This window comes from Leptonotus elevatus, chromosome 1 (assembly GCF_054856555.1).
Source record: "Leptonotus elevatus isolate MCC_2025b chromosome 1, RoL_Lele_1.0, whole genome shotgun sequence".
Classification (NCBI taxonomy): domain Eukaryota; kingdom Metazoa; phylum Chordata; class Actinopteri; order Syngnathiformes; family Syngnathidae; genus Leptonotus; species Leptonotus elevatus.
This window is the reverse complement of record NC_141239.1, coordinates 55,101,538-55,123,608: the sequence shown is the minus strand read 5'-3', so window position 1 is coordinate 55,123,608 and position 22,071 is coordinate 55,101,538. Positions and strand designations below refer to the sequence as shown.

General features: G+C 40.1%; 2 protein-coding genes across 8 annotated transcripts in view; both read left to right on the top strand.

Annotated features, from left to right (window-relative positions):
* Window positions 1-634: 634 nt before the first annotated feature.
* The window catches only part of LOC147184687 (oxysterol-binding protein-related protein 6-like), a 62,613-nt gene continuing 41,176 nt past the window's right edge, over window positions 635-22,071 (top strand). Inside the window, exons 1-8 of one of the 7 annotated variants that reach the window (XM_086070375.1) lie at window positions 656-777; window positions 13,146-13,256; window positions 13,366-13,430; window positions 15,432-15,630; window positions 16,051-16,194; window positions 16,302-16,355; window positions 16,827-16,940; window positions 19,841-20,008. In XM_086070375.1, the coding sequence (XP_085926501.1) occupies window positions 15,493-15,630; window positions 16,051-16,194; window positions 16,302-16,355; window positions 16,827-16,940; window positions 19,841-20,008 (618 nt within the window). In that variant the 5' untranslated portion in view covers window positions 656-777; window positions 13,146-13,256; window positions 13,366-13,430; window positions 15,432-15,492. The other 6 variants (XM_086070380.1, XM_086070377.1, XM_086070376.1 and 3 more) reach the window with 6 other exon arrangements.
* LOC147184688 (uncharacterized) lies at window positions 17,395-17,904 on the top strand. The gene is made up of 2 exons (XM_086077910.1): window positions 17,395-17,595; window positions 17,672-17,904. Exons 1-2 carry the CDS (start codon window positions 17,403-17,405, stop codon window positions 17,902-17,904), a joined length of 426 nt encoding a protein of 141 aa, XP_085934036.1. The 5' UTR covers window positions 17,395-17,402.

Sequence of the window (22,071 nt, the reverse complement as noted above, 5' to 3'; positions counted from 1 at the left end):
ACTCTGGTAAACAACCTTTTAACCTCTAGGCCAAGGGTGGGCAATTCCGGTCCTTGAGGGCCGGAGTCCTGCAGGTTTTAGAGGTTTCCCTCCTTCAACACACCTGATTCCAATGAACAGTATCATTATCAGGGCTATGCAGAGCTTGCTGATGAGCTGATCATATGAATCAGGTGTGTTGGAGAAGGGAAACATCCAAATCCTGCAGGACTCAGCCACGGTGTTTAGGGCTTTATAAATACATTTTACTGTTACTTTTGACAGTGAGTGCCTTCTAATACTACAGTATGTAAACTTTTAGTATATGTTTCAGTATACTTACAAGTAGCCTACACTTAACATTTACTTGGTGGAGTATACTCCCAATAAGTAGCCAACAAGAAAAGTGAACTGGACTCTCCTAATTTTGAGTATGCTTCAATATACTTCTTTTTGGTAAGGGAATTCTTATAGACATTTCAGACCATGGTTATTTTACTGTATAATGATAAAGTATACATTTTAAAATGTTGCCTGCTTTGCCTTTTAATTTACTATTATATATTTATTTTTAGGCTGTTTGCGTGTGCGTGTGTCGTTTTGTGACTTGTAAACATTTGAACCAATACCCCAATCTCGCACCCCCCCCCCCCCCTTTCTTTTTTAACTCCCATGGTGCACCTGTCCGATTGTGCACCGGGTGGTAAACTCCAATCCAGTCTTCCGGCACGGCACGGTCTCAACTGGTTAGTGTTGTTGTTGGAGGTGTATTTGTTTCAGCCGACTGCTGTTTTTCAGGTAAATAACTGTCCCAAACTTTTCAGCCATTTTACAAATGATTGATATTTTCGTCCGGAAAGCGTTGATCCTTTAGCTTGTGCCTGTTAGCGCCAAATCAAACATTATACCATTAACATCCTCCAACATGTCTGTGTCGTATTACACAATTTTAAGTGATTATGTGGGAAGATTGTCATTCTGTGTTGATTGTATTGGTTTTTAATGCCTCCGTCGGCACGCTCTCACCAGCTGCGTTCTCGTGAACGATCTAATGAGACCAATGCAGTTGCGGTTTTAAAATTCTTATAAGCATAATGTATATTTGTAACGTTTCCCCACGTATATTGCCGTAAATGCAATTAGACCTATGTTAAACGACTAATTTAAAAAGCCTCTCTTAAATCTGCTTCTTACAAGCTGTCTTAAAATGATTTCTGTAAGTCTTGGAAGTTTTTCATCGTGTTCTATGAATGACTCAAACAGATTAAGGTAGTTTCGGAGAACCGGTCTGATTACACGTGCCTGTCTGAGGTGACACATCGCTAACACGATGTCAGGAATGTGCCAATTTAAATTATAGATTTTGCGATGTCTAACTTCTTAATGGCGTCGGTATTTTTTATTTATTAAGCTCTTAATAGTCACACACACACAAATAGGATGTTGGTGTAGGACTTTAATTTCTACTTATTTAAAATGTGTCATCTGTCACTAATTTTTATGTACAGGCTATGGAGTATGTAGCATGAAGACAAAAGTTAATTTTGTGTTATTTGGCATTACTACTTAAAGCTACTGAATGCAGAAAATTCTATTTCAAGTCACTACTGCCACCTGTTGACAAAAAATGAAACTGCACACACCCTTCTTCACATACACTATTTAGGCTGGCCGCTGACTTGTATCACGAGTTGAGCTAGACACCTGCATTTTGTTGCTTTAATGTCTATTTTCCTTTATTGTGTGTGTATCTTAGTGCTATTTTAACTTGTGTTTTTAATATTGATTACTGCATTTTATATGCATGGTAGCTGACCTGGATATCTCCATTTTATTGTTTATTAATTTGTGTTTTCTTTCTTCTTCTTTTTTATCATAGTGTTTTTTTTTTAACATGTTAAGCACTTTGGGCAGTGTTATTTAAAGTGTATTTAACCCTGGAGAACCCACGGGGTCAAATTTGGCCCCTATAAATTCTGCTACTCAAATAACAAAGACCTTTTTTTTTTCTCTTTTTTTTTTACAAATTTAACTTCAAAAGTCCAGAGTGCCACTTCTGACCCCTGCATGGGGTCATCTAGTGGATGAATATTGCACTTGCATGAGCCAGAGTGGTGGTGACAAGATGGCTGGAAATTAATCCAAACAAAACCATCTTCTCAGCAAACCATCAGATGGTAAAATTGTGTTTTTTTTTGTTAATCTATTTCATATCATGTTGCAGAATGCCTAGGAGTATGTTTTATTTATATATATATATATATATATATATATATATATATATATATATATATATATATATATATATATATATATATATATATATATTTTGATAAATTAGCAACTCTGAGCTAGTTAAAAAAAAAAAAGGGTTAAAATTGAAAAAACATATATTTTGGTGTTCAGTGAACTTATAGCAGTCATTTAATGTATAATTCATAATTTTCCAAAGAAGAAAAGGGTTCTTGTGTTCTCCAGGGTTAAAGTCATAAATGGTCAAATAAAAAAGCTATTATAAAAATATTTTTAGCCAAATTGTTACAGAGAGCAGCTTTAAGTTTTCTGCACTGTCCCAAATTGATTCTTAACTCTTTGACTGCCAGACGTTTTCAGAAAAGGGATGCTGTCAGTGCCAGCCGATTTAAGCATTTTGACTGATCTTTCAAGGTCCACAGAAAATGTTCTGTTTGGACTATGGAAACACACATACTACCAAATGAAAGTTTGTTTCTACCTTATTCCGTTCTTTAGTAATCAACAATAGAAAATGGTTAGTTTCACCCAAATGCGCTTGTTTTGGACCAAAATACGGAGAAATCAAGCTTTTAGTGAAACGATATTATTTCATGCACTCTAGTGAATTTTACACTTCTTTTTGTCCATGAATGATGCCACAAACACCTAAATAGTGCTTTACTTCTATAAAACACTACCACCAAGAATGAAAAAGTGTTTTTTGATAGCAAAATACGTTTATTTACATTCAACAGTGTAACAATTTGACAACAATTTGGCAAACTATTTACAAATGTGTGCAACTGTGGTACTATTTACAATTATGTGGATGTTTCAACAACAGTTTTTCTTTTTGTGTAACTCCCCTGCGTGCAAGGAGACGCAACATGATTTGCACAACAGATTAGTTTCACTGCGATTGCCCCTTCGCGTGCACTTTCTTGCCGGACGTTTTTTCCGGGGAATAGCAAGTATATACTGCAGTGTGTGTTGCTATCAAGTTTACTATCAGGATCATGCTACGGTTACGTTACGGTGGTGTTACGTCTGGCTTCCTCATGTCCTTCAGTTGCTATACCGGGTGGTAAGAGATGTACTGATCCATCTTATCCACTCCATTCATGGTGGCATCGTAGTCCAGAACCAGTGTCTTCTCCGTGATCAGACTGTACCCGCTCCTCCGATGAATATGCATTGGACTCGGGGTACTCTTCATTGTCCGCTTGTGCAGCTCCGGCGTTAGCAGCGCTAGCCGGTGAGGCTTTATGACGTGAGAATAAAGGCCGCGTCCAACTGTGGCGTCAACCTCGGGATTCACCATCATCATCATCATCATCATCAATGATTTCGACAACTCTATCGCCCGATCGAGTCTCCGCTTTGCAGAAGTACCCGGTCGGTTGTGCTGCGCGTTTTCCGGCGTTAGCAGCGCTAGCCGGTGAGGCTTACTACGTGATCATAACGGTCGCGTCAAGGCTTCCAACTTTGGCGTCAAGCTCGGAGTCATCATCATCGTCGACATCAATGCGCTTTTTAGTATTGATCGATTCTTTCCGTCTTTGAAAAAAATGCTCAAGCGTGAGCTGCTTGCAACCGGTCGCCATTGTTGCTTCATCAGCCATTGTTGCATCATCAGCCATTGTCCCCTCAACACTCTAGCTCCGCCTCACGTCTTCTACTGACGCCCACGGTGGGCGGCCCACCCAATCTTGTCCAAAGAGTCATCGCTGCCATCTAGGGGCCAAAACGAGTCATTTTACTAACTAGATCTGCTTGATACTTTCAGCACAGCTGCCCAAGGCTTTTCTCCACCCGTTTCCCAAAAAAACCCCAAAAAAAACATAGTGAACGTCTTAACGTCCTCGGCGCCCCTCCGTAGGTTTTTACTAAACGTTTTATAACGTTTATGGCGGTCAAAGAGTTAAGCCCACGATTGACATCGTAAGGCACTAAAAAAAAAAAAATATGGCAAATTGAAGAGGCATCACTGGGGAGATTCTGGGGATTTGTGTGAATTGACACGGAATGACCCTGTGATGAGGCAAATAAACATTTACATGTGGCTTTGCAGTTATAACTGCCCCCTAAGGGAAACCATACCTTGAATGTGGCCCATGCCAAAAATGAGTTGGACACCCCTACTCCAAGTACTGGTAACAGTTCAATACCATGATATTTAGCCTGCAAAAATGACTCGATAACCATCAATTTTAAAGGGACATTTTTTTGCCATCTTACGGTGAACCAATAGACTGCAACGACATAAGTTCGAAGCGTGTGCATTTTGAAGCACACACAGTACAGTGCCTCAGAAAAACCACACTTTGCAAGCCTACCACCAATTATTATGTTTTCTATGTTTGTCTTCTACGTTTATCCATCGCCGAAAGATAGCGGCGAAACATGTGAGCTCCTGTAATTTAAAGTGCGAGATGATTATAAAAGAAATAAATAAGCACACTGATGGAAAAGATGTAGAACATATTTTGTTGCCTATTATTGAAATTACTAGTTTTTTTTATTTTTATTTTTTAATGAATGAGCACTGAAAATTAAAAAAATCTACACACTGCACCTTTAGGTTTCATATTTGGAGCAACATTTAAAAAAAAAAATAATAATAATAATGCTGCAAGTGCACCAACTTCGGGTCAGAAGGGGCCTGGTTGCCCAGCCTGTTAGTGTCCTAGTCACACAAATTCAAAGATGGAAGGCTGGTAGGGCTGCGTCGGGCCTTCATGTTGCTACAGACGCTTCACAGGGACAATATAAATTTACCCACTTAAATCGATCAAGTCATTTCACCGCCAGGTTAAATCCTTTCCGTAAGGAATGGCATCAGCACGATAAATAAATATCATAGTCTGGATCTGTACTTTGCCAAGTTCACAGCCATCTAACTTAACCATAGTGCTGCTATATAATTTGCTTTTTATGAAAATACATTTTGAGCCAGCCTCCTCGATCGCCCCCATTCAAATATGCACGGTATCCTACGTACCCATTTGGGGCGGTATGGCAACGGACACTATCTCAGGTAGAGGTACATGTGGATTATAAATGCTGTTACCGTTGCAAATAACTATGTATGCGTCTGCTTGGGTCGTAAAATAACAAGTGATTGTGCTATGCTCATTGAAAAAACTTTTTACTATGGTATTATTTCAGCACCTGGTTTAGGGTACTTTATGCAGGTATAGTATAGCTGTAAACATTTTGCTATCATGACAACACTAATGTACAGTATTGGTCTTGTTTTATTCCACGCGCGTTTGCATGTTGCGTTAACTTATGTTTAGACTGGAGATGCGATCACTGTGATAAAATGTAGCCGGAAAGGATTTTAACTCTCCAGTAAAGATAGTGTCTTCATAATCTTGATGTTGTCATCCAGTTCACGGTCCTGTGGCCAATACGACAAGAGTAATGTCACATGATTTGTTGTGACACATTTGGAACTGTTCTTGGAATTTTTACTGAACACTAACCATACCATGGCCATTGTTTTCAAGCCAATCTACTGATTTGGGCAGAATAGACAAAATTCCTTGTGAGAAAGCATCTCACAAAGAATTTGGTGGGGTGGAGTGGCGCCATGCACACATTTTACACAGAGGCTGCAGTTACACTTTTGGCCAGAGATGGCAGTTGCAAGGAAAAAAGTGCCAAACTCCATAATGCATCTTTAAGATCATAGAACATCAAACAAATTCAATATCAGACAAACAATTTAATATAAAATGCAATTTAAAAATGGTGATTTTATTTATTAAGAGATGGAAAAAAAATTCAAGGCTAACGGGCACTGTATGGACAAAGTACTAGTATTTTTTTTCTCAAATGTTGTTACAAGACACTAGAGCTAAGCGATAATTCAATATTAATATGTGATGATATCAATATTACTTGTGTTGGATAAAATGTTCGATGGAAGAAAATCAGGAAAGAAACCCAGACTGCAACATTCTGCATGCTTTAGACAAATGCTACAGTATTCCATTAGATTTGTGCCACAATTACAAGCACGTAATGGGAAATTTTGAGCACAAAAGCATTTTTAAGCACTGCCGAGTCGCAGAGTCCTCACCTGCTGAGTGCCCACATGGAGAAGAAGCCGTTTGAACCACTTTCACAATTTAATTTGATAACATACCGGTACGTAGAAGCAAATAAAATAAAATGTTTCAATATCTACCACACCGCTGAGCCGTTACGATGACTGTAGTTGTAATACTGGGCCCTCCAAACAGCATGTTTGAAGCCGAATAGCTCTGTGATTGTATAGGTGGAAACACTCTTTCTAAATCTGAAGAAAGTTTCTGAAAACAATATGAAGTTACAGCTTCAGATGACTACATTGTCTGACTACTGGCGTGAAGGTATGATACCACGGGGATTAAGAATCAAGACATTTCCATCATTTGGTGCAGATGGTAATGAATTCAAGAACAAATGGGAAGCCATTTTGAATAAGTGCTCTCTGGACCTTATACTTCTGCTAATTGAGGAGGCAAAGAAACAACAAATTTCAACACGAAATGGCTCAGTTGAAAGAAGAACTAGCTTTGCAATTCCATAAACAACAGATTCCTTTTGAAAGAGAACTAAAAGGACTGGCTAAATTGCCAAGAGAAATTACACAAACTAAATTAGCGAAGTTCAAAAGAGATCAAACTGACTAGAGGGAGGATAAAGTCTACAAATGGGAAAAAAAACAGAACAGTCTTACAACAAGACAATTAAAAGAAAAAGGACTCATTTCCAAGCAGTGAAGAAGAGCACTCTGAAAAGGAAGACCAACCAATGACAACAGAACTTGGAGACGTCAAAACGCAAGACCAGAAGAGGCAGAGGGAAATCCAAGAAATACTCAAAATCTATGACAACACACCAGATGTCAATCACGGATGAACAAGTGATCAATGTATCCGATATTCATCTTACACCCATTCAGACTGCTGTGCTGTCCAAAAGACTTACAATTTCTCCAACAAGTAGAGCCAAAGAATTTCAGACAAAAGGGGATTTGTTTAAATTCCATCGCGGCCTACAACTGAAATTGTGGCATCATACAATCTCTAATCAAAGTGCCCCCCGACTTGGAGTACAATTGAGTACAAGAAGAACGTATATGCCTAATATTAGCAATCCAACCTTAAATACCTTTGTTTAAAAAAGTGACACATGAAGTAGACAAACTATTTACATCAACAAGAACAGTCACACAATCTATCTTTGGAAGAGAAAAAGGTGTTGGATGAGCTATCTACTAATCAAGAAATTATCATCAAACGTGCGGAAAAGGGAGGAGCTGTAGTTGTCTGGGGAAGAGACCAATACCTCACGGAGGCAATGAGTACTACACTCCATTACAGTCTAATCCTCTACCACAACATCAATCTGAGCTCATTGAACTACTTACACACGCCCAAAATGAAAACTGGATAACACAGCATGAATATGATTTTTTTTTTTTGTAAAAATCCTTGTGTTCCTGTATTTTATATGCTCCCCAAGATTCATAAGAACTTACAAAGTCCACCCGGCACACCTATAATTAGTGGTAATGAGTCCCTGACTGAACCATTGTCAAAATACATTGATTTTCACATTGAAAGCTTGGTATCTTCTTTACCATCCTTCATTCAGGACAGCACATACGTTTTGGCCCTGGATAGTTGGTTACTATGGATTTTGACTTTCTCTATACCAATATTGCACATGAGGGGGGACTAATGGTCCTTGCACATTTAGAAAGATGATCTCCCGAACAACTGCCACCTGCTGGATTTATCGTGGAACTAACAACATTTTATATATACAACAATGTTTTTCTGTTTCTCAACCAAAAGCATAAACAGAAATGTACAGCAATGGGAGCTTGTTTTGCACCCAATTATGCAAATCTATATTTGGGTTTTTAGAGATTTTTTTTTTAAATTACAATTTCAATAAGATTCTTGATAAAATTGTATGGTGGGGATGCTTAATAATAATAATAATACATTTTATTTATAGGCGCCTTTCTAGACACTCAAGGTCACCTTACAACAACAGTTAAAACATACACGTACAATGGTAAAAACAACATAAGGTAAAATTAAGAAAAGATGTAGCAGTTTTGGTCAAAGAGAAGTAGGCTTGTCTAAACGGATGAGTTTTAGGAATGGATTTGAAATGGGTTATTGAGTCTGTTACGGAGGTCAGCGGGCAGAGTGTTCCAGAGCTTGGGAGCAGAGACATGGTGATGAGGCGAGCAGGCGGGACAGTGAGTAGGAGAGACGGCGAGGAACGAAGAGAGCGGGCAGGTGAGGCAATGTGGATAAAGTCGGTCACGTATGGAGGGGCAAGGTTGTGGATAGCTTTGAATGTGAGGAGCAGGATGTCATATTGGATGCGGTGTGTGATGGGATGCCAGTGGAGCTGTTGGAGGACAGGTGTGATGTGGTTTATGAAGGGTGTGTGTGTGATGATGCGAGCAACTGAGGTTTGGACCAGTTGAAGTTTATGGAGGTTTTATAGAGATGATGTGCTGCTATTTTGGTCTGGATCAGAAGAGGAATTAACTCAATTTTATGGCTATTTAATTAATACAAACACAAATCCTAATTTGAGTCTGGAATTTGTTGTGACAGAAATCACATTTCTTGATTTAAAAAATCTATAAAGATGATAAACAAGATCTTCGTACTACAATCTATAGAAAATCTACTGACCGCAATACAATCTTGAGAGCTGATAGTCAACACCCCCCATTGCTACTAAAACCATTCCTTATTGACCTTTTGCACTTGACGTCACAGCCCTCATGGGAATGCCCCCTACGGGACGCTGGACGGCAAAAGAGCCACTTGCCTGTATTGTAACCATTGAATCTCGTACAGCGTAAAGTCCTTTATCTAATCGATTATCTTATAAAATGGTCTTATAATAATAATATCTTGCTGTGCGGTCGGTTGTACAGACAGACAAAGGAGTAAACCAGATGTTGCTTTTTATCGCATACCTACTAATGAAGACGAATGACGTCGATTGATAGCAGCAATCAACAGAAAGGACTGGCAGCCCACAAAGTATTCACGGATTTGCAGCAATCATTTTTTGCGAGGTTAGTAGATAAATGTTGGAATTAGTAGAACGGTTTTCATGCATTTTACTAGTAAACGTACACTCTAACAAAGATTGTAACAGGTGTCGAAATGCGGGTTTCAAATCAGATTAACGAGCCAGATAGTAGGCGTCCACTCCAAATGCACAAACACACGGCTTAGTTTTAAAATGTACCTTCTTCAAAACTATTGAGTGAATTTGACTGTTTAATAATGGGAGATTTTGTCTTTGTGCTTGGAGTTTTTCCACTCTGGAGCCGGCCGGAATCGTATTCATGAAATTACTGCATAGCTTACCACTATGATAGTCATTTGTTCCATGCTAGTAAACATAGTAACATAACATCATCATAGCGTTTAAATATAAAACGGACTATTTAAAAATAAGTCAGTTAGCATGATAAACAAGTTATTGTTCCCCGGTGTGAGCGTAACATCTCGTCCCAGAAACTCAGCCAGCGACAAGCTTTTGAATCAGCCCCGGTGTAAGGAGAAGAGACGACATTGACTACATAATGATATAGGTCGTGCGCTGTGAATTTCGGCAAAGTCGGCGATTTAATGAACTTGGTAAAAACATCAGCCAACAAAAGGTAAGGAAGGGGGCTGTTTTCAAACTAGCGTTCTCCAACTTAAGTAAATATCGCGCTCTATGAGTCCCGACTAAATGTGCAACTTCGACTGACAGGCCAACTTCGGTTGAAGTAGTAGATTCCATGGCTCTATGGGCAATAATAACTTTTAATTAAAAAAATAGCAGTCACTAAGTCGCTCCGGGTCACGTCCACTTCCATTCAACAATCATTTCCTTCTGTCATAGGGCAGTCACGTGATCACGTGATGTCGGTGCAAATGGTCAATAGTCAATTTCAGCGACAGAAGAATATGCGATAACACTCATTTTGACCATCATGCACAAGATATGGAATAAAGATTCATAAGCAGAGGATACAAAAAATAAATTATTTCCACAGCTCATCAGAAAGCTAAAAGTCTAAATCGAAATGATTTGCTGATTTCAAAACAAAAAAAACGAATAAAGTAAAAATCAAGTGTATTTTGTAACACCTTATACCTCAGAAGCCGACAAAATTGAACCTTATTAAACAAAATTGGAGTATCCTTAGAAGTGACAACTTACTCAGAGAAATACTCCAACAATCAGCTTCCGAAAGGGCCCCCACCCTTAGCAATAAACTAGTCAAGCGCTATCTCTCCCCTTTGCAAAAAAAGACTTGGTTCAGTAAAACAATGGGAAACTTTAATAATAATAATGCATCAGCTGCTCGGGCCCTAATAATAATAATAATAATAATAATAATAATAATATTGCTGCTATTACTATTGGTACTGCTATTAATACCATTATTAATACTGCTGCTATTAATACTACTATTAATAATGATAATAATTCAAAAGAAAACAAGAGGGACCTCGCAACGGTCGCTGCTCTGGCCCTAAAAAGATGGTAAATTTACCCGTGTAGCAAAAATGTTACTTCTGAATCCACGCACTACTTGTTTTCACAACTCCTGTGTTTTCCCATTTTCTTGTCTCAGGATCTGTCCAATTCTTCCTTTTGTTGCTTATTTGCTCCGCTTCTCTATGCTAGTCGTACACCCAGTTGTTGTCAAACGAGGGATAGGATTTTATTTATTTATTTACTCTCTGGAGGGGGATATTCTGTGTGTTTTAGAAAAGACCCTGAAGTCTGACGATAATGGTTTAGTGTGAGTCTGGAGTGATGTGTCATCTGTAAGTGTGCACGCCAGATGATTGGCTTCACACTTTCTGATTCTGATTGGTTGTTTTTGCTCAAGTGTGGTGGTTCAAAGTTATAAGATGTGGCCAGTAGGGCTGGTTTTTTGTTGTTGTTTTTTTTCCCCATAGATGATTTTACTAATGTACTTGCTGTCAGGTCATACTAACAATTTTGACAAATATGTATAGAAGCGATTCTTAGGAAAATTATAAACGCCCCTTTTCCTTTTCTCAACTTAATTGGCTATTTGCTGTGATGACCAGCAGCAGCATATATTGTCATGTGCTGTGTGTGACTGATCTGTTTAGGATTAATTAAAGAGCACCGTCTGAGAGGGCTGATGTGGGGGAGGAAAGGGGACAGATGGTGTGTATACTTTGTATACAACAATGCTGGTTTAAAGTCCTTTATAAATAATAAAGTTGAGTTGAAAGTTTATTTGTGCTGTTAAACAGCTGTGATACATTCATTAAACAACAAGGTTCAAAATTACTTTTTTCTCTCTCTTTGATTAGCCAAAACACTCCTCAGTGACATCATTTCAAGAGCAATTTAGGTTATTCCCGGGGACCTGAAGCAAAGGTTTAATTAAACAATATACATATGACAATATAACAGGGAGTTGTAGGGATGCTATTGAATGTTTTAGTATTCGAGGATCCGACTGAAAATTCTATCGAATAATCAAATATTTGGATAAAATATATTTTTTGCTGAATTAAAAAGAAATTATAAATGCAAAAAAGAAAATACAACATTTTAATTAATAAGGAATGACAAATTCGTTTTTATTGTGCATAGCAACAAACTATTTTCTTGTGAAGAACCATTTTTCATGGGGAAATTTGAAACAAGTATACACTTCCGTTTAACTTGGCTTTGCCTGTATCAAAAACATAAGGCATTAATTTCAAAGATAGCATTAATAGCTTTTGTGCATCTTCACTTGAGTAGCGTGCATTTGGGCATTTGACATACACTATTACAGTAGGTTCATGGCTGTGTGTTTATGTGCTTTAAACCAGTTAACGAGGAATAAGACTAAATTATAGAAGACATCTCGAGTAAATACCTTGGCAATAAACAAGCCACAAATTTGCCCGTAGTCATAATAAATGCAGAGCTCAGACTACACTACTTTTTTGTCACTCACGTCGGTCGCTATGTCAAATTACCAGACGGAGTCTGTCATAAAATTGTTCTGGGTCGTCTTTGACCAGGTGAGTGGCCGCACTTGTCTGACACACTAATCAAACCCCGCCCCATCATTGCGTGCTGATGCCAAGATCACGGCCCGACCACAGAGTTAATCGGAGAGGCGGGACAAAAGCAAAAAAGTTCAGGCGGCAGGGCAACAGTTTGTGAGCATGGCCCCGCAAGAACGAGCGCAAAATATCAGGCACGGGGTCCTGGCATCAGCATTTGTCGGGAGCGTGTGTCAGATATGTTGGGCATAAAAGAGAGCAAGAGTGTGCTAGTCGGGGAGTGACAGGCTGTTGATGTTTGAATGCACATCAACCCTTGTTTGGATGGCAGCTCTAGCCTAGATGGCCAGAGCCCAGGCACCTTAGCAAACTGGTTAAAATGTTACTTTGTTTGTGTCCTAGAAATGACAAGAGTTGCAGAGGAATTGCTACCTCAATGCAGTTCACATATAAGCTGACTGAGCCTTCTTGCTTATTTTGTTTTTCTTAAGACATCACCTTAAAATTCACTCTATTAGCTGCTAATGCTGAAACCTTGTAGATTTCCCAGATTGTTCTGTCATTAGTAATGCATTTCAACGCTTCATTTAATTGTCTGCACAAATATTTCTGTATTCACATTCTTAGAACCAGTAAGAGAAGAATCTCATTGACACATTTTTAGTTACTTGGACTTCTGTTTTAGCAGCAATATAGTATTGGTATTTACCACAATGTGGTTGGTATTTAAGACATTGTAGTTGTTAAATAATAACTGTTACTTTACTTTTACCCAATTACGCTAGATTCCAATGATAATTTGTTCATAATTTGTGTCTTGTGGTGCTAACTTATTTTGTTCCCCTGATGTCAAAGCTGGCAGGCCTGTTGGACAAGGTGAAGATTAGAAGTCTTCCACTTTCAGCCACACCCAGATACTTGCTCCTCTATGATATGCACCTGTCTGGCAAGCACATACCCACTCAGGTGTGGCCTTGCTCTTTATGCTGCATTGAGGAGAGTTGTCAGAGGACTATGCTGTAGAAATGTTAATGGAGGTATTGTTTTTCTGCTTTTCTACTCTTCATTTATCCAGGAGAAAAGCTGAAGGGATTTTGTTTGGACTGTTTGGAGCTCAGATCGTCAGACAGACTGAAAGAGGTGTTCATAAAATATTTTGTACTAAGAGTTAATTTTGAGTTGACCTTAATTTGATCATTCTGTGGTTAAATTTTACAGTATACTCACTAAATGTATTTTAACTGTTATGGGGAAAAAAGTGACCCAATATTTGGAGTTGATTGAACCATGATTTTCACATGTCAATTATAGAATCGATCAAACTTTGTCCACTGATGTATACATAAACAATATTTCAGGGAAAAATGTCTATGGATTCTTTGAAATAGTTTTATCTTAAATCTTAATTTTATTTGCAACTGGAAAATAACCCAAAGTTGATACTTACTGACAGATGACATAAGGCATGTGTTGCAGAGAACGCCTATTTGCCGTTCACGATTCAGTATTCACAAATGTACTTATTTGTGTTTTTTTCCCCTTTGGAACTGATCCTTAGGTGTTTTGATATATTTTTCCCAAAATACCTGTTTGCATCTTTCAAGTCTTAAGACAAAAACCTCCTCACTAATAAGGGAGTCGCAATTAGTATCAAGGAAGTATACTCTGTGTGATTGATACAGCTCAATTGTTTAAGATCCTTATGTTAGGGATGAGCTAAGCCTAGCCTGGGTTGTTTTTTTCATGGATGTTTTGAGGAGTCTGCAGCATTTGTTTTTGCTTAGCTTAGCCAATGTTTAATGCTAATTTGTAAGCTGTTTTTGAATTTTTTTATGCATTTTTTCACAATCACTTTGAAATGATTGGGTTTTGGTATTCTAGTTTGTGCTTTTTAGAGTTTAAACAAATTTTATATAACTAATAAAAATATGTACTATTCAACCAATGCTTTATTTATTTATGTTATTATGTTACAGTGCAAATATCCCCTGCAAATAGTAGAGATTTACTGTAATGGTCAGTTGGGTATCTGTAAGATTGTAATTTCCAATAAATCTTTTTTGCATTGGGTGGCTTCCACCTGTGGGCATTATTATGGGATGATTGTATAGCTCTCGTGTACAGACTATAATGGGTCTCCCACCCCCTGCACAAATCTTCTCCATGTTCAAAATTTTAATATTTGAAGAAAGACAAAATGCTGATAACGTCATGGCTGATTTACTGTGGAGGTCTGTCCAGATATGCAGTATGGGATGTGGGTGTGAAGTAAAGCCGCGTGGGGGAAGGTTTGTTCTTTAAATGTGGTATATTTGAAAACAAACCCACATGCCTGTATTTCTGCTGTAATACTATGATTGATTACGTGTGAATGACATTTTTGACTCATTAAAGTTTGAAAATGAGATGGTACGAGTTTATTAACTTGTGCTATGTCCACTATGCTTAAGGATAATCAGTTGCAATCAGAAATGTTTTGAGGCACTTCGGATGCCACCATGCACCACCCTGAACAGGCCACATTTTACAACTTTCAAAAGCCTTGAGGAATGCACAGTCTCCAAAGTACCAGCAGCCTCAAAAACATGGGATAGTTTCATTTGGAAAAGCAAATATTGGTCTTTTGTACATCAAGCAACCACACATTGCATTTTGATGGCTGGAAAAGGCTTGTTTTCAGTGAATTTACCAGTTTTTTCTCCTTGTATTATAACAAGAGACAACCTTGCACCCTTGAACAAAAATTAACTGCATTTAAAACTGTTCATTGGCCCCAGATTGAGCTCGGTCACCGAAACGTTCATATAACGTTCATGAACTTCCGTTCATTGAACTCGTTCAGATGCAACACTAGTGATGTTAATACATTCTAATAGTTAATACAATCTAGTTAAGATTTATGATTTTAAAATTTAACAATCCTGGCTGGGTATCACAATGATCCATTGTTATTTTGTTCACTTTATTTTGATATTAAAGATTTATCGAGCCAACATGTATGGTATTTGATTGAATAATTGATCATCTCAGGGTTTGAGAAGAGAGATTTGTTGAATGCATCCAGTAAATGTAATACAAATTGGATATTGCTGCTGCTGCTACTTGTAACTGTCGTCTGTTGCTTTTGTTGACCCTCCACAGTGCCGTTACTGTGCCGTGACACACAGCCAGTCCTCAGCCCTGTCACGTAGCCATTACACCCATGGACCCTCAGGTGTGCCCACCCCCGCTTAGTAGCAACCAGTCATTGATATCGGGCCATGACAAATTCCCAGCCAGTGTATACAAACCTGGCCACTCCAGGAGCAGCAGTACTGGTTCCTCCAAACATTCAAAGCAGGTAACTGGACTGCAAAATCTGGTTACTAAATCTTGTAGAGATTTAAGACCCTTTGTAGATTGCCTGAAGTATGGGATTTTTCTTGATAATAGATATTTTTATTTTTTAAAACAACTTTGAATCATGTTTGTTCTCTGAGAGAGATCGGGCCTCAGTTTAGGTAACACATAAATTACTGAAGCGTTTACTGTAGTAGTAAAATGTCAAATGCTCCATCTCAAATGTTAATGGGAACTGTCCACATTCTATCACAATCTGTTACATTTGCAAAGTCAACATTTGAGCAGTATTCCCCCACCTCGCCACCTCCAATAACCCTTGCAGCAGACAGATAAACCTACTTGTATGTGTGTGGAAAGATTAGCTTGCTGGATCTTATTTCACTCGAGTTGCTTAAAATGTATCTTGTACTTCATGCAGTCTCGCAACTGGGAAGTGATGGAGGACTTGCAGGGTCTGGAACACAATTCTGTTCCTGGCTCCTCTCTGGATCTCAGTATTCCCGGGATATGTGAGGGCTTTTTGATGAAGAGGAGGAAATACCCATTAAAGGGCTGGCACAAGGTACATACAGCTGTATAATAAAAATGTTTCTCAGTTCTAAGCCTGCCTCAGCTTAAAATGAGCCCCCCCCCCCCCCCCCCTGAAGACAATGTTCTCTTACATTTCAGAGGTACTTCATGTTGGAGAAGGGAATTCTGAAGTATTCAAAGACACAGCAAGATGTAAGTCATTAACATACATGACACTGAGCTGTTACATTCTGTTTGAAGAAAGCCAGCCATGAATTCCTTTTTCACCAAGGACTATGGAACTTAGGGTTCATTTTTGCACTGTATGTCCCTCGACTTTTTGCTTGCATATACTTTTAGGTGGGGGATGGACTTTTACTAGTCTACCTCAGGGCTGATGTGGCCTCAGATTTTTCTGTTCGCTCTTAGTCCATGCCGTAACTTGCCTTTTTTATATTTGTTCACAAATGATTATTAATGGAGTCGTTAAGTTAGGTCACTGTAATGTTGCAGTGTCCCTTAAGACAACAACTTGGGTAGACGGATAGATAACGTCATTTCGTGAAGCAATGTAGATTTGCTAGCTTCTCAACCCTTTTCATGTGACCTGTTTGCTCTGGGCGAAATGTAAATACATGCATGCATGGTTTAAAGCTTAATTTTGTTTCTCACTTTGTTTTATAGATTCAAAGAGGAAAACTTCATGGCTCGATGGATGTTAGTGTTGCTGTTATGTCTGTTAATAAAAAGTCTCAACGTATAGACTTGGATGCTGGAGACAATCTCTACCACCTGATGGTAATTTACAAAGACAAGCTGTTTGTCACATGAACTCAAATGAAGCAATGTCTTCACCTTTAGATACGTTTTTTTTAACCTGTAGTACTTGTGAAAATGCAACGATCAATGTAATTATTTTTGATCGATTTAATCGTTAAGGCACCTTAATTAATTTAAAATGGTCCAAATCATTGGAATTTCAGCCCCTCAACAGTACCAGTTGTGCTCATAAGATTTTTTTGCAAACACTGGCTTTTACAACCCATCCATCCATCCATTTACTACCGCTTATCCGGGGTCGGGGCGCGGGGGCATCAGCTTTAGGAGGGAAGCCCAGACTTCCCTGTCCCCAGCCACTTCTAACAGCTCCTCCGGCGGGATCCTAAGGCGTTCCTAGGCCAGCCGAGAGACATATTCTCTCCAGCGTGTCCTGGGTCGTCCTCCCCAGCGTCTCCTGCCGGTGGGACATGCCCGGAACAGATGCCCAAGCCACATCAACTGGCTCCTCTCCACGCGGAGGAGCAGCAGCTTGACCCTGAGTCCCTCCCGGATGACCGAGCGTCTCTCCCTATCTGTAAGGGAGAGCCCGGACACCCTGTGGAGGAAACTCATTTTGGCCGCTTTTATCCGGGATCTTGTTCTTTTGGTGACGACCCACAGCTCGTGACCATAGGTAAGGGTAGGAACGTAGATCAACCGGTAAATCGAGAGCTTTGCCTTTTGGCTCAACTCCTTCTTTACCACCACAGACCGATACAGTCACTGCAGACGCTGCACAGATCTGTCTGTTGATGTCCCGCTCCCTCCTACCCTCACTCGTGAGCAAGACCCCAAGATACTTGAACTCCTGCACTTGGGGCAGGATCTCCTCCCCGACCCGAAGAGACCACGCCACCCTTTTCCGACTGAGGACCATGGTCTCGGATTTGGAGGTGCTGATCCTCATACCAACCGCTTCACACTCTGCTGCGAACCCCTCTAGTGAGAGTTGGAGATCACGGTTTGATGAAGCCAACAGCACCACATCATCTGCAAAAAGAGAAATGCTATACTGAGTCCACCAAACCGGACCCCCTCAACGCTTCGGCTGCGGCTAGAAATTCTGTCCATAAAAGCTATGAATCAGCGACAAAAGGCAGCCTTAACAGAGTCCAACCCTTGCTAGGAACAAATCCGACTTACTGCAGACCCACAGGACTCCCCGAGGGACGCGGTCATATGCCTTCTCCAAATCCACAAAAACACATGTACACTGATTGGGCGTACACCTATGCACCCTCGAGGACCCTATCGAGGGTGTAGAACTGTTCCACGGCCGGAACGAAAACCACACTGCTCCTCCTGAATCCGAGATTCAACTTCCCAACGGACCCTCCTCTCCAGCATCCCTGAATAGACCTTACTAGGGAGGCTGAGGAGTGTGATCCCTCTAGTTGAAGCACACCCTCCGGTCCCCCTTCTTAAAAAGGGCGACCCCACCCCGGTCTGCCAATCTAGAGGCACTGTCCCCGATGTTATAGAGGCATGTCAACCACGACAGCCCTTCAACATCCAGAGCCTTTAGGAACTCCGGGCAGATCTCATCCACCCCCGGGGCCTTGGCACCGAGGAGCTTTCCAACCACCTCAGTGACTTCGTCCCCAGAGATAGGAGAGCCCACCTCAGAGTCCCCTGACTCTGCTTCCTCAAAGGAAGATGTGTCTGTGGAATTTAGGTCTTGGAAGTATTCTCCCCACCGATTGACAACGTCCTGAGTCGAGGTTAGCAGCACCCCATCTCCACTATACACAGTCTAAATGGTGCACTGCTTTCCTCTCCTGAGACGCCGGATGGTGGACCAGAATTTTCTCGAAGCCGTCCGGAAGTCGTTTTCCATGGCCTCACCGAACTCCTCCCACGTCCGAGTTTTGCCTCAGTGACCGCTGAAGCTGCATTCCGCTTGGCCAGCCGGTACCTGTCAGCTGCCTTCGGAATCCCACACAGGCCAAAAAGGCTCGATAGGACTCCTTCTTCAGCTTGACGGCATCCCTTATCGCTGGTGTCAAGCAGCGGGTTCGAGGAATGCCGCCATGACCGTCACCGACCCCCTTACGGCCACAGCTCCGATCGGCCACCTTGACAATTGAGGCGTGGAACATGATCCACTCAGACTCAATGTCTCCCACCTCCCCCGGGACAAGGGAGAAGTTCTGCCGGAAGTTGACGTTGAAACTCTTTTTGACAGGGGATTTTGCCAGATGTTCCCAGCAAACATTGACAATACGTTAGGGTTTACCAGGTCTGACCGGCATCTTCCCCCGCCATTGGAGCCAACACACCACCAGGTGGTGATCAGTTGACAGCTTCACCCCTCTCTTCACCACAGTGTCCAAAACATGCGGCCGCAAATCTGATGACTCGACTACAAAATCAATCATCGAACTGCGGCCATGTGTGTCCTGGTGTCAAGTGCACATATGGACACCATTATGTTTGAACATGGTGTCTGATCGGGGGGCCAGTTCCTCCCAATCACGCCCCTCCAGGTCTCACTCTCATTGCCCACGTGAGCGTTTAAAGTCCCCCAGCAGAACGAGGGAGTCCCCAGGGGGAGTGCTTTTTGGAGTCCTTGACTTTTACAATATTTTTGCATATTTATGTTACGGACCAACCCAATAACTGAATCATAATCAAACTATGTTGGTGCATGTCTGCACTGTCAATTTGATGTTGCTTTTTTTGAAAAAAGGGATGGAAATAAACTTTTAAAGTTCTGATTCAGCAATTAATTGCGAGATTGATTATTAAATATAATAATAATAATAATAATATAAATAATTAATTATAGTTAGATACACCCCTAAATACATGTATTCAAATCAAGTTATGATACACTAGTTTCCCCCTTTCTATACTGACATCTGTTTGCTTTCACTTAGGTCAAGAACCCTGAGCTATTTAACATTTGGATCAAAAAGTTGTGTGTCCATCGTGCATTTCGGAAGAACGAGGCTCTGAGCGTCCAACGTGGAGTGCTAAACCCAATCTCTCTTGGCCACAGTTCCCTGCCAGCTTTACACAATATGGCCCAGAAAAAAAGAACCTCAGTGAGTAAAAATCTTGAATATATTGTTTGTGTGTGTCGGTGTACAATATGTATGTGTACAGTCGTGATCAAAAGTTTACATACACTTGTAAAGAACATAATGTCAAGGTTCTGCCGATCTTCTGGTTATTTCTCTAACTCAGATTTTTCCCTGATAGAGTAATTGGAACGGATACTTTATTGTAACAAAAAGATTCATTAATTTTTGTTCTTTTTTTTTACTTTATTAGGGGTTAACAGAAAGTGAGCAAATTTGCTGCATCAAAAATATACATACAGCAGTGCTATTATTTGGTTACATGTCTCTTGGCGATGTTCAGTTCAATTGGGTGCTTTTGGTAGCCAGCCACAAGATTCTGCTAAGCTTCTGGTTGAATCTTTGACCACTCCACTTGACAGAATTGGTGCAGTTCATTTAGTAAATTTTTGGGATTGTTGACAGGGACTTTCTTTAGCATTGTCCACATGTTTTTAATGGGGTTTAATAAGTAAGGACTTTGGGAAGGCCATTCTAAAACCTTAATTGTAGCTCTATTTAGCCATTCCATTACCACTTTTGATGTGTGTTTGAGTCATTGTGCTGTTGGAACCCCCAACAGTGGCCAAAAGCCAAATTTTGGGGTTATGATTTTTTTAATTTATTTGTATTTAACTTTTTATAAAGGGAAGTTAATCCTCCGTCTTTATTATCCCATTTACTCTGTGTAAATCACCAGTTATATGGGCAGCAAAACAGCCCCACAGCATAATACTACCACCGCCGTGCTTGACGGTAGGCATGGTGTTGTTTGGGTTAAGGCCTCACCTTTTCTCCTCCAAACTCATTGCTAGGCATTGTAGTCAAACGGCTAAATTTTTGTTTTGTCTGACCACAGAACTTTCCTCCAGAAGGTCTAATCTTTGTCCATATGATCAGCAGCCTTCAGTCGAGCCTTGAGGTGCCACTTTTGGAGCAAGAGCTTCCTTATTGCATGGCAGCCTCTCAGTCCATGGCGATGCAAAAACACACTTGACTGTGGACACTGACAGCTGCGTTCCACTAACTCTTGGCAGATCTGCTTTTTGGTGGTTCTTGGTCAACTCTTTACCCTCCTGACCAATTTTCTCTCAGCAGCAGGTGATAGCTTGCATTTTCTTCCTGATCATGGCAGTGATAAACCGTGCCATGCATTTTATACTTGCAAACAATTGCTTGCACTGTTTGTTTTGGGACATGCAGGTGCTTTGAAATGGCTCCAAGCAACTTTCCTGACTTTTTCCAAGTCAATGATTTGCATTTTCAGATCAGTTTTGACACAGTTGAGCTCCTTTGACTGTCCATTGTAGCGTTTGTGGGCATTGGTATCCAATGAGCACTATTTCAATGGCCTCAGAGAAGCCGCAAGCACTCAAAATTCCACACAGTAAGTTAAGAGGCAATGGTATGAAGCTTATTTCACTGACAAACTTTCTAAGTCATCACATTTGCCAATTCATGTTGCTGTATGTATATTTTTGACCAAGCAGATTTGGTCATTTTTTCTGTTAACCCCAAATAAAGTCATAAAAGAACAAAAATTCATGAAGCTTTTTGGTGACAAGAAAGTATTTGTTCCAATTAATCTATCAGAGAAAAATCTGAGTTATAGAAATAACTGAAGGCTCGGTAGAGCCATAACATTATGTTCTTTACAAGTGTATGTATAGTTTTGATCACGTCAAGAAATAGTAAAACCTCAAAATCATGGGTTCCGGGTTTGTCATTCCAGCATTTTACGTTTTCGTTATCATTGGCAACTTGGCTAACGGGGAGCGCACACTTTGATACTGTGCTTTTCCCTAGGAGCATAGTCTGGGAAATATTTTTTTTCCCCTCCCACTTTCTTATGGTTTTCCTTTTTTCGTCCAGTGCGCCATTTTGGGCAACCCATCAGGCTACACCTATTCTACCTTCTTCTGTTAGGCATTGTTTTTTGTCTCTTGGATGGGTTGGAGCTGTATTCAATTTTGTTGTACCTTTTGGTACAATGATGTCATTTTGAGTGTAACACCATTAAAAAAATTTACCCACAGAAACAATTTATA

Bases quoted from the DNA above. Each gene is read 5' to 3' on its own strand.
- LOC147184688 (XM_086077910.1), top strand. From the start codon at position 17,403: ATGCCCAAGCCACATCAACTGGCTCCTCTCCACGCGGAGGAGCAGCAG. The intron at 17,596-17,671 runs GTAAGGGTAGGA...TTACCACCACAG, and splicing joins CCCACAGCTCGTGACCATAG to ACCGATACAGTCACTGCAGA.